This window comes from Dipodomys merriami, unplaced genomic scaffold, assembly GCF_024711535.1.
Source record: "Dipodomys merriami isolate MVZ:Mamm:240054 unplaced genomic scaffold, mDipMer1.0.p SCAF_27, whole genome shotgun sequence".
In the NCBI taxonomy this organism is placed as follows: Eukaryota; Metazoa; Chordata; class Mammalia; order Rodentia; family Heteromyidae; genus Dipodomys; species Dipodomys merriami.
The window spans coordinates 8453776-8468525 of record NW_027204159.1 but is presented as its reverse complement, the minus strand read 5'-3'; the positions used below and the strand labels follow the sequence as shown (position 1 = coordinate 8468525).

General features: G+C 42.6%; 1 protein-coding gene and 1 pseudogene across 2 annotated transcripts; both read right to left on the bottom strand.

Annotated features, from left to right (window-relative positions):
- Positions 1–2435: 2435 nt before the first annotated feature.
- LOC138837308 (protocadherin gamma-A2 pseudogene) lies at positions 2436–5295 on the bottom strand (annotated as a pseudogene).
- A 1362-nt stretch (positions 5296–6657) lies between these two features.
- LOC138837440 (protocadherin gamma-A2-like) lies at positions 6658–13852 on the bottom strand. Of its 2 annotated transcripts, none has more exons than XM_070036224.1 (2): positions 10786–13852; positions 6658–8436 (listed from the first exon to the last, which is right to left on the bottom strand). In XM_070036224.1, exons 1-2 carry the CDS (start codon positions 13204–13206, stop codon positions 8368–8370), a joined length of 2490 nt encoding a protein of 829 aa, XP_069892325.1. In that variant the 5' UTR covers positions 13207–13852; the 3' UTR covers positions 6658–8367. The 2 variants fall into 2 exon arrangements, with proteins under 2 accessions (XP_069892325.1, XP_069892326.1); XM_070036225.1 differs by having other exon boundaries at positions 8351–9102.
- Positions 13853–14750: the final 898 nt, after the last annotated feature.

The window sequence follows — 14750 nt, the reverse complement described above, 5'->3', positions numbered from 1 at the left end:
CTGAAACAGTTATTCATGTTATTGTAGATCAAGTTTTACAAACAAACCTATAAGCTTATGGGTAGAACAATAGTATTTATTGCTCCTATCCAGGGCTTTATGTTTTATTTATTTATGTATTTGCAATAATGGAGGTTGAACCCAAGAGCTTGACATTGCTCTGTACTGAGCTACAGGCCCCATATTTTTCATTTTGTAACTACATATAGCATGCTCCCACACATTTTTGTGTGTGTGAAACTCACACAAATAATAACATGCCATATTTATTCTGTCGTGCACTCTACTTAGCATTATATTTTGAGATTCATTTATACTGATTAGATTTAATTGCTGTCCCATATATCATCATGGAGAAAACGCCAAAATTTATGTCCATGTATTGGCATTAGGATATTGGATATTTCCTGGTCCTCTTTTTCTTTTGTTTTGCTTCCTTTCTTGGTTGTGGTTACTCATGTTGTACTGTTGGCAGACTGGGCTCAACTAGCATGCTGAAACATTTGGATGACTGGTCAGTCTAATTGCTTCTTTTTTCCACCCTTCTCTCTCAGCACCTGAGATTCATCATTCTGCTTTTGGTCTTTGTGGACTTAACCAATCCAAGGACTTTATACCAGAGGAATCATACAGTATTTGTCTTTCTGTGACTGGATTACTTCACTTAGAGCCATGTTCTATTTCTAATTCATTTAGGTATTTATTTTTTATTTGAATATATGTTTTATTTTCCTGTTCATTTTTAAAAATTTTATGTATCCCTGCAATTCACTGGAGCAGAGTAAGTAGATCAAGACACAGATTTACTCTCCTATACTACATTTCTTTCTTATGAAAAGTTAACATACTCTATACTTAAATATATATTTGATTATTGTCATTTTTATTACAGGTCCAATGTAAAAATGAAGAAGGTCAAAATTGTTTCTCAAGTTATATGGTATAGATATAAATCAGATGTATTCTTTGGTCTGTGTTTGGGTGTATGTGTGTGTGTGTGTGTGTGTGTGTGTGTGTGTGTGTTTGGGTGTGTGTGTGCACACATGCATGTGCACACGTGTCCCAGTGCTGGGGCATGATCTCAGAGTCTGGGTGCTGTCCTTGAACTTTTTCATTTAAGATTATCATTCTACCACTTGAGCAACAGCTCTACTTCTGGCTTTTGCTGGTTAATTGGAGATGAGAGTCTCATATATATATATATATGCCCTTGTGGTTGTGAACTGCAATCATAGATCTCAGCCTCTGGAGTAGTTGGATGAATCATGAACCACCAGTACCTCGCTTATATAAATATACTCTTACGCACACGTAAAGTATCTCAAAATAAAAAAAAAATTGATCAAAGATATTGACAGTACTTTAAAACTGCAGCTTATGTAGATATCTATAATTTTATATGAACACAACTAAAAAGAATAAAATGATATAAAAGAAAATAAGACACAAAGGACTGCCACTCATTTTGTCATATCATTGCTAAATGAGTCCATGTTCTTGACTACATATATGGTATACATATGCATGCAACACAGAGAAGCTAGGAGGAGGACACAGAATCAGTAGGAAATGGGAAAACATACAACAGAGGGACCAATCAGCTGCACTGGACAAAGATGAAGATGAACTAAGCAACCCCAAGACAACAATGGGAAGGGAGGAATCAGAGGGAAAGAGGGAACAGCTTACACTAAGCAAAAGGAAAGAAATATAAATATCACCTGATGTGGAAGAAATAATAATATTGTCACACCTTATAGGATTCACAAACTTTACAGATCATGAAAATGACAATTAGCCTGGTGAAGGTTAAAATGTGTTTGTGACTCTAAGTATCACTATTCTACAGTACTGGGAAATATGTGAAATTTATATAATCACCTAATTTCAATTTTAAAAAAAAAGAAAAGTGAGAGAATGGGTGAGTTAGGAGCGATAGATTATAATGTTATCAGATACTTTGTATTCATATACTGTTTTGTCGAATGGGAACTTCTTTGTACAACCACTTAAAAGTAAAAAAATATAAAAAGAATATAAAACATAAAAAGATGTAAAAGAATATCATACCTTCATGAGAGATAATATCTACATTAAATTCAGAGATGAATAGGTAGAATTGTACAATGTAGGAAATGTGAAAACCATATTAGTCAAACAAGTATTGGTGGGCCTTTTTCAGTCAAGCTCTATCTGTTCCAGATAAGAGCAATTCAGAGCAATAGGAGGATTTGGCAGAGGTAAAGAAGAAATTGTTTATACAATACAGCTGATCATTTCTAATGTCATTCCCATCCCCAAAAGAAGTATATCAAGTGTTCTTTTCATCACTATATATATATGTTATGGTTACAATTCTCTTTCCATTGTAAGAAGTTTTATAAATGTGCTCTGATATAAATATGAAGGCTACTTTAATTCTGGTTTGCCAAGACTTTCTGTTTTGTTTGTTTGAGAGGTCGGGATATGTAGCACAGGTCGACCTCAAATTATCCACACTCCAGCTTTCTGAGTGCTGGAACTGCAGGCAAGCAAGACCAACCCCACACAGGATGCTCAGTAGAAACACTCTAGGGTATATTACACAGAAATATTTAGGTAACTAATGAAAGCAAGTAAGCCAAATCATTATTTTAATCTACATAGTATATAAATTCACAAGTTTACCTGAGAAAATGTTTCCTCTTTATCTTCAAGTAAAGACTGAGGTGCAGATAGAAAATCCTTCTTCTCACAGCTCTCCTGGCTGATGAGTGTGTCAGCATAGTTGGGTTGAGGGAAGATGATGTGGCTTTTGCGGGAGTCGGCGGTGAGGGAGACCTCATGGGAATAGGTCTGAAGGAAAGCCTGAACTCCATCCATGCCCACAAAGTGAGAGGCAGGCATGGCAGCCAACCCATTCCTGGAAGACGAGAGCAGGCGCACTGTGTGCCAGCGCCTCAGCCTGAGTGCCAGCAGCACAATGACAAAGGCCAGGAAGACACAAGACACCACAGCCACTGCCACCACCAGGTAGAGCGTGAGGTCTGAGTCCTGTGGATCAGTGGAGGTCTGGAGGCTGCCGAGGTCTGCCAGGATGTCTGGAATGCTGTCAGCCACTGCGATGGTGAGTGTGACAGTGGCTGAGAGAGGGGGCTGGCCATGGTCCTGCACAGACACCACCAGACTCTGCTTGAGTGCATCTCTGTCCACAAGGGCCCTTGCTGTGCGCACCTCACCTGTGTGCAGCCCCACCATGAAGAGCCCAGGTTCACTGGCCTTGAGCAGGCGGTAGGACAGCCAGGCATTCTGTCCTGAGTCTTTGTCTACTGCCACCACCTTGGTCACCAGATAACCAGGCTCTGCAGAGCGGGGAGCCAGCTCCACACCTGTGGAACCATCGGTGGGGAGGACCGGGTATAGGATCTCAGGTGCATTGTCATTCTGGTCCACCAAGAACAGGTTCAATGATACATTGCTGCTGAGGGGAGGTTTGCCGCTGTCCAGCGCTATCACCCACAGCTGTAGGTTCTGGAATTGCTCATAATCAAAAGACTGCAGAGCATAGAGGACCCCACTGTCAGAGTTGATGGAGATGTAGGAAGAGAGAGGTGCTCTGTGAAAGGTCTCCTCAGCCAGAGAGTAAGTGACATGGGCGTTGTGTTCGCTGTCTGGATCATGAGCCAACACTGTAAAGATGGAGGTGCCACGGGGGTTGTTTTCCTTAAGGTAGACAGAGTAGGATGCCTGCGGGAAGGCTGGTGGGTTGTCATTGATGTCTGCTACCTGTAGCACAACATGAGCATCTGTGCACAGTGCTGGATCCCCTCCATCTGTGGCACTCAGAGTGATGTTGTAAAAGGAAACCTGTTCCCTGTCAAGGGTTCTGGTTGTAACCAGTCTGTAGTAATTGTCCACTGACCTTTCTAACTTGAAAGGCAGTTCCTCTGGGAGTGAACAGGTGACAAAAGAGTTTTGTCCAGAGTCTCTGTCATGCACATTGAAAAGTGCAATTATGGTTCCTGGAGGAGAGTCTTCAGGAACTGAGCTGGTGGCAGAAGTCATGTAAAATTCTGGGGCATTGTCATTCACATCCAAAACGGTAATGATGACCTTTGTTCTGGTTAGAAGGCCTGGACCATCCTGAGCCTCAATATCAATTTCATGGACTTTAGTATCCTCATAATCGAGACTTTTCATGATTGTTAGATCTCCAGATGTTGACTTCAGTTCAAATATGTCTGTAGTTGCTCTAGGGATTTGTTCCAGCAAATATGTCACTTGTGCATTGTATCCGTCATCGGCATCAGTGGCGGTCACCGTGACTATTCGGGTACCTATTGGTATATTCTCTGGAACACTTACTCGGTACTTGGGCTGTGTAAAAACAGGAGGGTTATCATTTGCATCCAGCACTTTCACACGGATGCGGCAGGTGCCAGATCTTACCGGGTTGCCCCCATCTGAAGCAACAAGAAGGAGATGGTGCATCGCCTCTTCCTCTCGATCCAGAGCCCGATCTAGCACCAGCTCGGGATAGGTGTTTCCATCCTCTCCACTTTGCACCTCCAGCGAGAAGTGGGCATTTGAGTTGAGCTGGTACTTCTGCAGGGCATTGTCTCCCACGTCAGCGTCGTGCGCACTCTTCAGAGAAATCCTGAGTCCTGGAGCAGTGGTTTCACTGATTTTGAGCTCCAGCTCGTCTACTGCAAAGCGAGGGGCGTTATCATTCACATCTGTGATTTCCACCTCTACGGAATAAACAGTCAGTTTGTCTTCCAGCAAAATGTTAAAGTTGACCAGACAGCGGGGGCTCTGTGCGCACAGCTCCTCGCGGTCGATCCTGTCTGCGGTGACCAAGCTGCCGCTCCGCGGGTTCAGGGCGAAGAGCTGCGCCCTACCTCTGGAGACGACGCGGACGCCGCGCTGCGCCAGCGCCTGCGGCTCCCAGCCCAAGTCCTTCGCGATGCTGCCCACGAAGGAGCCTTTGTCCACCTCCTCCGGCACGGAATAGCGAATCTGCCCGGCCCCAGCCTCCCACAGCACGGCCGAGAGAAGGCTCAGCAGGACCAGCTTTCTGCAGTGGAGGACTTTCTCCAGAGCCGCCATTTCCCTTCTGCCGCGGGGTTTTCTCGGTGAACGGTTTCTGGCGTCCAGGGTGAGATTCCACTCCCTAGTTCCCACGGTCTGAGACGCCCAGCATGCACAGGACCCAGCTTACTGTGCAGAGAAGCAATGGGCTGCCGGACCGAGTTGCTTTGCCACCCGGAGCTTGCAGGCTCAATGCCCAGCCCTGTGCGTGTGGTCGGTGGTGTTGGCTGGGTTGTGTCTCTGCCTCGCACTCCTTAGGTGGTCAACAGCGACGCCCAGAGGCTTAGCTGATTTCTGCACCGCTCACACAAACCGGTAATTTTTTAAGTTCGTCTGCCACTTTTAAGTTTCTAAAACCTTTAGGAGTCAATCTTACAATAAAAGTTTTGCTTTCCCTCATCCCTGAATGAATAGGAGGGTTGAAAATTAATGTATCTTTCATAGTTGTTCATCTATACGCCCAAAGCATTCATTAAACTTGTGCGTTTGCCCTTGTTACAAACATCTCCTACCTCTTTCCCCCCTCCAACCACCCAGGGATGAGAACTGAACCCAGGACCTTGAGCGCGCCAGGCGGGCGCCCTTCCGCTGGTCTAAACCCTCAGCCCCCTACATCTTTTATATATTAAAAAAAAAACCAAAGAGCTTATAAATATAAGCTTCAGTTTCTTCCAAGGGTATGTTGTTTTAAATTTCTGTGCTCAATAGCTTACTATTTCACTTCCATACTTGTGTTTATTGTATCATCAGACATGTAATTGGACTCGCGAACCCTACATGGTAGGATTCAGGATGGAGATAGAAACTATGAACATGGTCTAAGGAAGCTTGCAGGGTAGGAGAGAACATAAGAAAATGACGGTGTTACAGAATTGGATGGCCCCGTTGATCCTGTGGGAAAACCTGGGCAATGGGAAATGCACTGGAATGGTGTCTAACCTCAGGTTGAGTATCAGGAAAGTCTTTTCCAAGATGTGATTCCACCTGAAACCTAATGCATAGGACTGGGTTTTTAAAAACAAGGCTCTAGAACAGAGCCTTGAAACAAATGTTTAGGGGTGAAAGTGTTTAGGGGTGAAGAGTGTGATGGAAACTGAAGTTAGGTCCTTTGAGTAAAGCTTGAGCAGGAAGCGTATTTCGCCACTTTTGGAATCAATCCCCCAAAGTTGTTTGAAATTGCTGCCTTTTTCTAATATGTAGTTTCCCCTAAAGTTGTAAAACACAACACAATTGTTATTTTCTTATCCCTGTTTCATTTTTGTATATTTATGTATGACGTAGATTTACTTCAAAATCACCTTTTGAAATATTTAAAGCACTCAGACCATATGGAAAACAATGTAACCAAAGTCTATGTGTATGTCAAGTGGCTATCAAATCTTAGCCTTTTCCCATATTTAAATAAAATCAGATTTTAATTTCAATGACTTTTTACTCAGAAACATTTCAGACATATAACAACGGCTGACTCAAAATAACACAATGAATTCCCTTATACTGTCATTGCATTGTATCTGAAGAACACCGATTTCATGGCATGCATGGATATCAAAATACAAGGATGCTCACTGACGTCCCCTATGTAAAATGGTGTAGTGAGTCCATAGCCTTTGTAGGTCTCTTCCTGTACACTTTAAACAATGTCTAGATTATATGTAATAATGAAAACTATGTAAATAACTGTTACATTGTCTTAGTTAGGTTACAATAAACAGGAAAAATGTGTGTACTTTTTCCTTCAGTACACACTTTGCCCAAATATTTCTAATCTGTAATGGATTTAATGTAGAGATGTAGAACCTGAGATCATGGGAGTCCCATTGTATTCTGTACCTGTCTTATGCTACAGGTTCACATTTTGATTTTATATTCTTTCAGTCCCACCTTATTTCTCTCTCCTTCACACTCTCTCTTCCTAGCTCAGCTTGTATTGTAGACACAAACATCCTCTACTTTTCTTAAAAATCAAGAACATCCTTTCATTATCACAATATGAAGAAAACCAATGAATTGTCATGATGTGGTGCTATTAATGAATTTACTGATTTTAGTAAAATTTTGCCAACTAAAGTGTCTTTTGTGGGGTAGTACAGAGGATTGAACTCAGGGCCCTGTACTTGTTAGGCACATTCTACTTGTTAGTTATATCTTCATATATTTTATAAGCTGGCTATTTTGTGTGTGAAGTGTGTGTGTGTATGTGTGTGTGTGTGTGTGTGTGTGTGTGTGTGTCTGTGTCTGTGTCTGTGTCTGTGTGTCTGTGTTTATGTGACTGTGCTACGGCTTGAACTTAGGTCCGGGGACCTGAGCTCAAAATTAGTGCTCGACCACTTGACCCAGATATCCTTTCCTATATTTTTTAGTAATTATTTTCAGGTAATAGTCTCAAAGTCTTTCTTGCCCAGACTGGCTTTGAACCATGATCCTCAGTTCTCTGCCTCATGAGTAGCTAAGATTACAGGTGTGAGCAACCAGCACCTGGCATGCTGGTTATTTTTGAGATAGGATTTTCCTCCTGACCAGTCATGCACTTGAGCCCCTATATACCTATTTTAGGCTTCCTGTTTTAGCTGGGATGACAAGCATGTGTATCATCACACACAGCTTCTTCCATAGATATAGCCTTGAGAACTTTTCTGCCAAGGCTGGTCTGGAACTGTGATCTTGCTATTCTCAGCTTTCCAAGTAGTTAGGATTACAGGAACAAGCCACTTGACACCCCACTAATAAAGTCTCATTATAGTGAAATAATTTTTATTCTACATTAAGACCCAATCAAAGAACACATGTTTCACTTAATTATGTTATTTAATCCAAGGAAGTCCATTAGGCTTTCTTTATATTTCATGACTTTAATGTTTGTATAGTATAGTGCCATTCATTAGAGTTTGATTCTTTTCCTGACAGATATGGATTATGTAGAATTTGGTAGGAATATGATAGACGTGGTGATGTATCCTTCTTAGTGCATCTTGCAGGAGGCACAGGATATCTTTGTCCCAATACTCTTAATATTAATTCTAATCATTTGGTCAGATTTCTGGCAATATTTAGAATTTTCTGTTGTATAATTACCCTCTCTTTTTGATTTATAATTATTCTGTTTTTTTTTTTTTGTTTTTTTTTTTGTCGGTCGTGGGGCTTGAACTCTGGGCTTAGGCGCTGTCCCTCAGCTCTTCAGCTCAAGGTGAGCGCTCTACCACTTGAGCTATAGCGCCACTTCCGGTTTTCTGGTGGTTTATTGGAGATAGGAGTCTCAAGGTCTCTCCTGCCCGGGCTGGCTTTGAACCGCGATCCTCAGATCTCAGCCTCCTGAGTAGCTAGGATTACAGGCGTGAGCCACCAGCGCCCGCCTTTATAATTATTCTGTAGAGAAATATTTTGACATTAATAAAATAGTTATAAATAAATAAATAAATACTGTTTTAAATGGATTTTCACCATCTAAGATTCTTGCCTGAAACAGTTATTCTGATTATTGGAGATCAAGTTGTACAAACAACCCTATAAACCTTCTGGTAGAGTGGTAGCATTTATTGCTGCTGTCCAGGTTTTTAAAGTTTTATTTATATATTTGCAGTGATGGAGTCTGAACCCAAGAGCTTGCCATTTTTCTATACTGAGCTACAGAATGAGGTCCCATATTTTTCATTTTGTAACTACATATAGCATGCTCCCATATATTTTTTGTGAATATGAGTTCACACAAATAATAGCATGCCATATTTATTTTGTAATGCACTTTACTCTGCATTACATTTTGAGATTCATTTATATTGATTTTGTTTGTTCTAATCGTTGTCCTCTATGTCATCATGGAGAATAATACCAGTTTTTCTCTCATGTATTGGCATTAGGATATTGGATATTTCCTGGTCCTCTTTTTTTTTTGGTTTTGCTTCCTTTCTTGGTTGTGTTTACTCATGTAGCACAGTTGGCAGACTAGGCTCAGCTAGTGTGCTGAAACATCTGGATGACTGGGTAGTCTTATGGCCACTCCTCTTCCATGTAGCTTCTCTATGTGGATTTTGGCTGAAACATGATCATACCAGTAGGGTAACTGGACTTCTTTTCTTGAAAAGGTGTTATAAAACACACATGACAACATTTACCATTTTGATATTTGTAAGTCTGTAGTTTTGTGGCACTAAATAATTCACATTACATGGTTGTATAACTACCACCACTGTCTACCTTCAGAGCTTTTTCATCCTCCAGTGAAATTTGGAACTTCTAAAACAGTATGATCTCTTCCACCCTTCTCCTTCAGCATGTGAGAACCATCATTCTATTTTTGGTCTTTGAGAGCTTGATCAATCCAAGGTTTTCATACAAAAGGAATCATACAGTATTTGTCTTTCTGTAACTGGATTACTTCACTTTGAGCCATGTTCTATTTCTAGTCCATTTAGGTATTTATTTCCTATTTGAACGTATCATTTACTTTCCTGTTTGTTTGAAATTTTATCTATCTCTGCAATTCATTGGATTAAGAAAGTACATGAAGGTGCAGATTTACTCTCCTATACTGCATTGCTTCCTTATGAATAAGTCAAATATATTAAAATTCAATATATACTTGATTTTGTTAGTTATTTTTATTACAGATATAATGGAAAAGCCAGGAGGCTCAAAACTGTGTTAGGGTATAGATATAAATCAGATATAGTCTTTGGTGTGTGTGTGTGTGTGTGTGTGTGTGTGTGTGTGTGTGTGTGTGTGTGTAGGTGTGTGTGTCTGCATGCCAGTACCTGGGCTTGAACTCAGAGTTTGAGTGCTGTCCTTGAACTTTTACACTCAAGACTATCACTCTACCATTTGAGCAATAGCTCTCCTTCTGCCTTTGGCTGGCTAAGTGGAGATAAGCGTCTCATATATATTTTCTGCTCTTATGGTCTGTGAACTGGAATCGGCATATCTCAGCCTCTGGAGTAGGTAGGAACATAGTCATGAGCCACCAGCACCTGGCATACATAAATGTACTCTTAGGCACATATAAAGTATCTCCTAATAAATGATTAAACAAATATATTCTCAGTAGTGTAAAATGGCAGCTTATGTAGATGTCTACAATTTTATATTAATGCAATTAAAAGAACACATAGATAAATAAAAGAATATCTTACCACCATGAGAGATAATATATACACTAAATTCAGAGATGAATGAGCAACAGTGTACAATGTAGGGAAAGTTAAAACAGTATTAGTCCAACAAGAATTGGTGGGCACTTTTCAGTCAAGTTCTATCACTTCCAGATAAGAGCAACTCAGAGCAATGAAATGATTTGTACAGAAGTAAACAAACTATTTTAACACGAGAGCTCTTTATTTCTAATGTCACTGAATTTCCAAAAGGAAAAAGCATCTCCAGTGTACTCTTCATCACTATACATATATTACAGTTATACTCTCTTCCCCATGTAAGAAAAATGATGAATGTGCTCTGATATAAAAAGGATGCTTCCTTAATCTTGGTTGTCCAAGACTTTCTGTTTTGTTTTGAGAGGAGGTTGTAATATGTTGCTTAGGTTGACCACAAACTCTCAACATACCAGCTTTCAAAGTGCAGGAACTACAGGCAAACAAGACCATCCCCACAGAGGATTCTCAGTAGAAACACTCAAGGGTATATTACACAGAAATATTTTAGTAACTATTGAAAGCAAGTAAGAAAAATCATTAATCTACATAGTATAGTAATTCACATGTTTACCTGAGAAAATGTTTCCTCTTTATCTTCAAGTAAAGACTGAGGTGCAGAAAGAAAATCCTTCTTCTCACAGCTCTCCTGGCTGATGAGTGTGTCAGCATAGTTGGGTTGAGGGAAGATGATGTGGCTTTTGCGGGAGTCGGCGGTGAGGGAGACCTCATGGGAATAGGTCTGAAGGAAAGCCTGAACTCCATCCATGCCCACAAAGTGAGAGGCAGGCATGGCAGCCAACCCATTCCTGGAAGACGAGAGCAGGCGCGCTGTGTGCCAGCGCCTCAGCCTGAGTGCCAGCAGCACAATGACAAAGGCCAGGAAGACACAAGACACCACAGCCACTGCCACCACCAGGTAGAGTGTGAGGTCTGAGTCCTGTGAATCAGTGGAGGTCTGGAGGCTGCCCAGGTCTGCCAGGATGTCTGGAATGCTGTCAGCCACTGCGATGGTGAGTGTGACAGTGGCTGAGAGAGGGGGCTGGCCATGGTCCTGCACAGACACCACCAGACTCTGCTTGAGTGCATCTCTGTCCACAAGGGCCCTTGCTGTGCACACCTCACCTGTGTGCAGCCCCATCATGAAGAGCCCAGGTTCACTGGCCTTGAGCAGGCGGTAGGACAGCCAGGCATTCTGTCCTGAGTCTCTGTCTACTGCCACCACCTTGGTCACCAGATAACCAGGCTCTGCAGAGCGGGGAGCCAGCTCCACACCTGTGGAACCATCGGTGGGGAGGACAGGGTATAGGATCTCAGGTGCATTGTCATTCTGGTCCACCAAGAACAGGTTCAATGATACATTGCTGCTGAGGGGAGGTTTGCCGCTGTCCAGCGCTATCACCCACAGCTGTAGGTTCTGGAATTGCTCATAATCAAAAGACTGCAGAGCATAGAGGACCCCACTGTCAGAGTTGATGGAGATGTAGGAAGAGAGAGGTGCTCCGTGAAAGGTCTCCTCAGCCAGAGAGTAAGTGACATGGGCGTTGTGTTCGCTGTCTGGATCATTAGCCAACACTGTAAAGATGGAGGTGCCACGGGGGTTGTTTTCCTTAAGGTAGACAGAGTAGGATGCCTGCGGGAAGGCTGGTGGGTTGTCATTGATGTCTGCTACCTGTAGCACAACATGAGCATCTGTGCACAGTGCTGGATCCCCTCCATCTGTGGCACTCAGAGTGATGTTGTAAAAGGAAACCTGTTCCCTGTCAAGGGTTCTGGTTGTAACCAGTCTGTAGTAATTGTCCACTGACCTTTCTAACTTGAAAGGCAGTTCCTCTGGGAGTGAACAGGTGACAAAAGAGTTTTGTCCAGAGTCTCTGTCATGCACATTGAAAAGTGCAATTATGGTTCCTGGAGGAGAGTCTTCAGGAACTGAGCTGGTGGCAGAAGTCATGTAAAATTCTGGGGCATTGTCATTCACATCCAAAACGGTAATGATGACCTTTGTTCTGGTTAGAAGGCCTGGACCATCCTGAGCCTCAATATCAATTTCATGGACTTTAGTATCCTCATAATCGAGACTTTTCATGATTGTTAGATCTCCAGATGTTGACTTCAGTTCAAATATGTCTGTAGTTGCTCTAGGGATTTGTTCCAGCAAATATGTCACTTGTGCATTGTATCCGTCATCGGCATCAGTGGCGGTCACCGTGACTATTCGGGAACCTATTGGTATATTCTCTGGAACACTTACTCGGTACTCGGGCTGTGTAAAAACAGGAGGGTTATCATTTGCATCCAGCACTTTCACACGGATGCGGCAGGTGCCAGATCTTACCGGGTTGCCCCCATCTGAAGCAACAAGAAGGAGATGGTGCATCGCCTCTTCCTCTCGATCCAGAGCCCGATCTAGCACCAGCTCGGGATACTTGTTCCCATCCACTCCATTCCGCATCTCCAGGGAGAAGTGGGCATTTGAGTTGAGCTGGTACTGCTCCAGGGCATTGTCTCCCACGTCAGCGTCGTGCGCACTCTTCAGAGAAATCCTGAGTCCTGGAGCAGTGGTTTCACTGATTTTGAGCTCCAGCTCGTCTACTGCAAAGCGAGGGGCGTTATCATTCACATCTGTGATTTCCACCTCTACGGAATAAACAGTCAGTTTGTCTTCCAGCAAAATGTTAAAGTTGACCAGACAGCGGGGGCTCTGTGCGCACAGCTCCTCGCGGTCGATCCTGTCTGCGGTGACCAAGCTGCCGCTCCGCGGGTTCAGGGCGAAGAGCTGCGCCCTACCTCTGGAGACGACGCGGACGCCGCGCTGCGCCAGCGCCTGCGGCTCCCAGCCCAAGTCCTTCGCGATGCTGCCCACGAAGGAGCCTTTGTCCACCTCCTCCGGCACGGAATAGCGAATCTGCCCGGCCCCAGCCTCCCACAGCACGGCCGAGAGAAGGCTCAGCAGGACCAGCTTTCTGCAGTGGAGGACTTTCTCCAGAGCCGCCATTTCCCTTCTGCCGCGGGGTTTTCTCGGTGAACGGTTTCTGGCTTCCAGGGAGTGATTCCACTCCCTAGTTCCCACGGTCTGAGACGCCCAGCATGCACAGGACCCAGCTTACTGTGCAGAGAAGCAATGGGCTGCCGGACCGAGTTGCTTTGCCACCCGGAGCTTGCAGGCTCAATGCCCAGCCCTGTGCGTGTGGTCGGTGGTGTTGGCTGGGTTGTGTCTCTGCCTCGCACTCCTTAGGTGGTCAACAGCGACGCCCAGAGGCTTAGCTGATTTCTGCACCGCTCACACAATCCCATTATTTATTAAGGTCTTCTGTGAGTTTTAGGTTTCTAAAACCTTTAGGAATAAAATCTTTTAAGCCCAATTTTGCTTTCCTCTCCCCAAGAATGAAAAGGAGTGTTGCAAATTAATGCGACCTTTACAATGTTCAACAATACTCTATTGGTTAACGCTCCAAGAATCAATTCGCCTAAAATGTGGGGCGTTCACACAGGAGTCTTCCTCCTCTTTCATATCGCATATTGGGAAACAACGAAACTCACTTAAATTGCTATTTACAGTTTCTTCCAAGGTTATGTGTTTGAAATTTCTCTGCTCCATAGTTTAATGGTTCACATCAAAATTTGTATTTATTGGATCATCAGATACTTAATTGGATCCTCCTAACAGTTGATTGGAATAAGATTTGCGATGGAAACTATGAACATGGTATAAGGAAGCTTGCAGGGTGGGAGAGAACATCAGAAAATGAAGAGGGCGCCACAGAATGGATGGCTGCTGTGATATCAGCTGGGAAAACCTGGGCAATGGGGAAATGGCCTGGAACGGTATCTACCCTATGGTAGGGTGTCAGGAAAGGGTTTTCCAGGATGTGATTGTATCTGAATCCTAATGCATAGGGCTGTATTTTAAAAAGTGTCTACCATATATTTCTAGAGCCTTGCTTGAAACAAATGCTTAGAAGTGAGAATCCTTGACAAACAATATGGAAACTGAAGGTAAGTACATGGACTAAAGCTTGAATAGAAAGAAATTAACCAAAGTTGTTTGAAATTTCTATTTTTTTGTGACATGTTTTGTTTCCCAAGGATGTGAAATACCCCCTGTAGAGCAGTATTTTCAGATTTAAAAAGTACTCTTTTAAATAAATAAATTAATAAATACTGCTTTAATAAATTTTCACCATTGATGACTCTTGCCTGAAATAGTTATTCTGGTTATTGGAGATCAAGTTTTACAAACAAACCTGGTACAGTGATAACATTTATCATTCCCATCGAGGTTTATTTATGTATTTGCAGTGATGGACTTTGAAGCCAGGGGCTTGCCATTGCTATATACTGAGCTACAGCCCCAGACCTCATAGTTTTTATTTTGTAACTACATATAGCATGCTTCCATACATTTTTGTGTATGTGAAATTCACACAAATAATAATATGCCATATTTATTCTGTCCTGCACTCTACTTAGCATTATATTTTGACACTCATTTATGTTGATTAAGTTTGTTTTAAATGCTGTCCTATAAGTCATCATGGA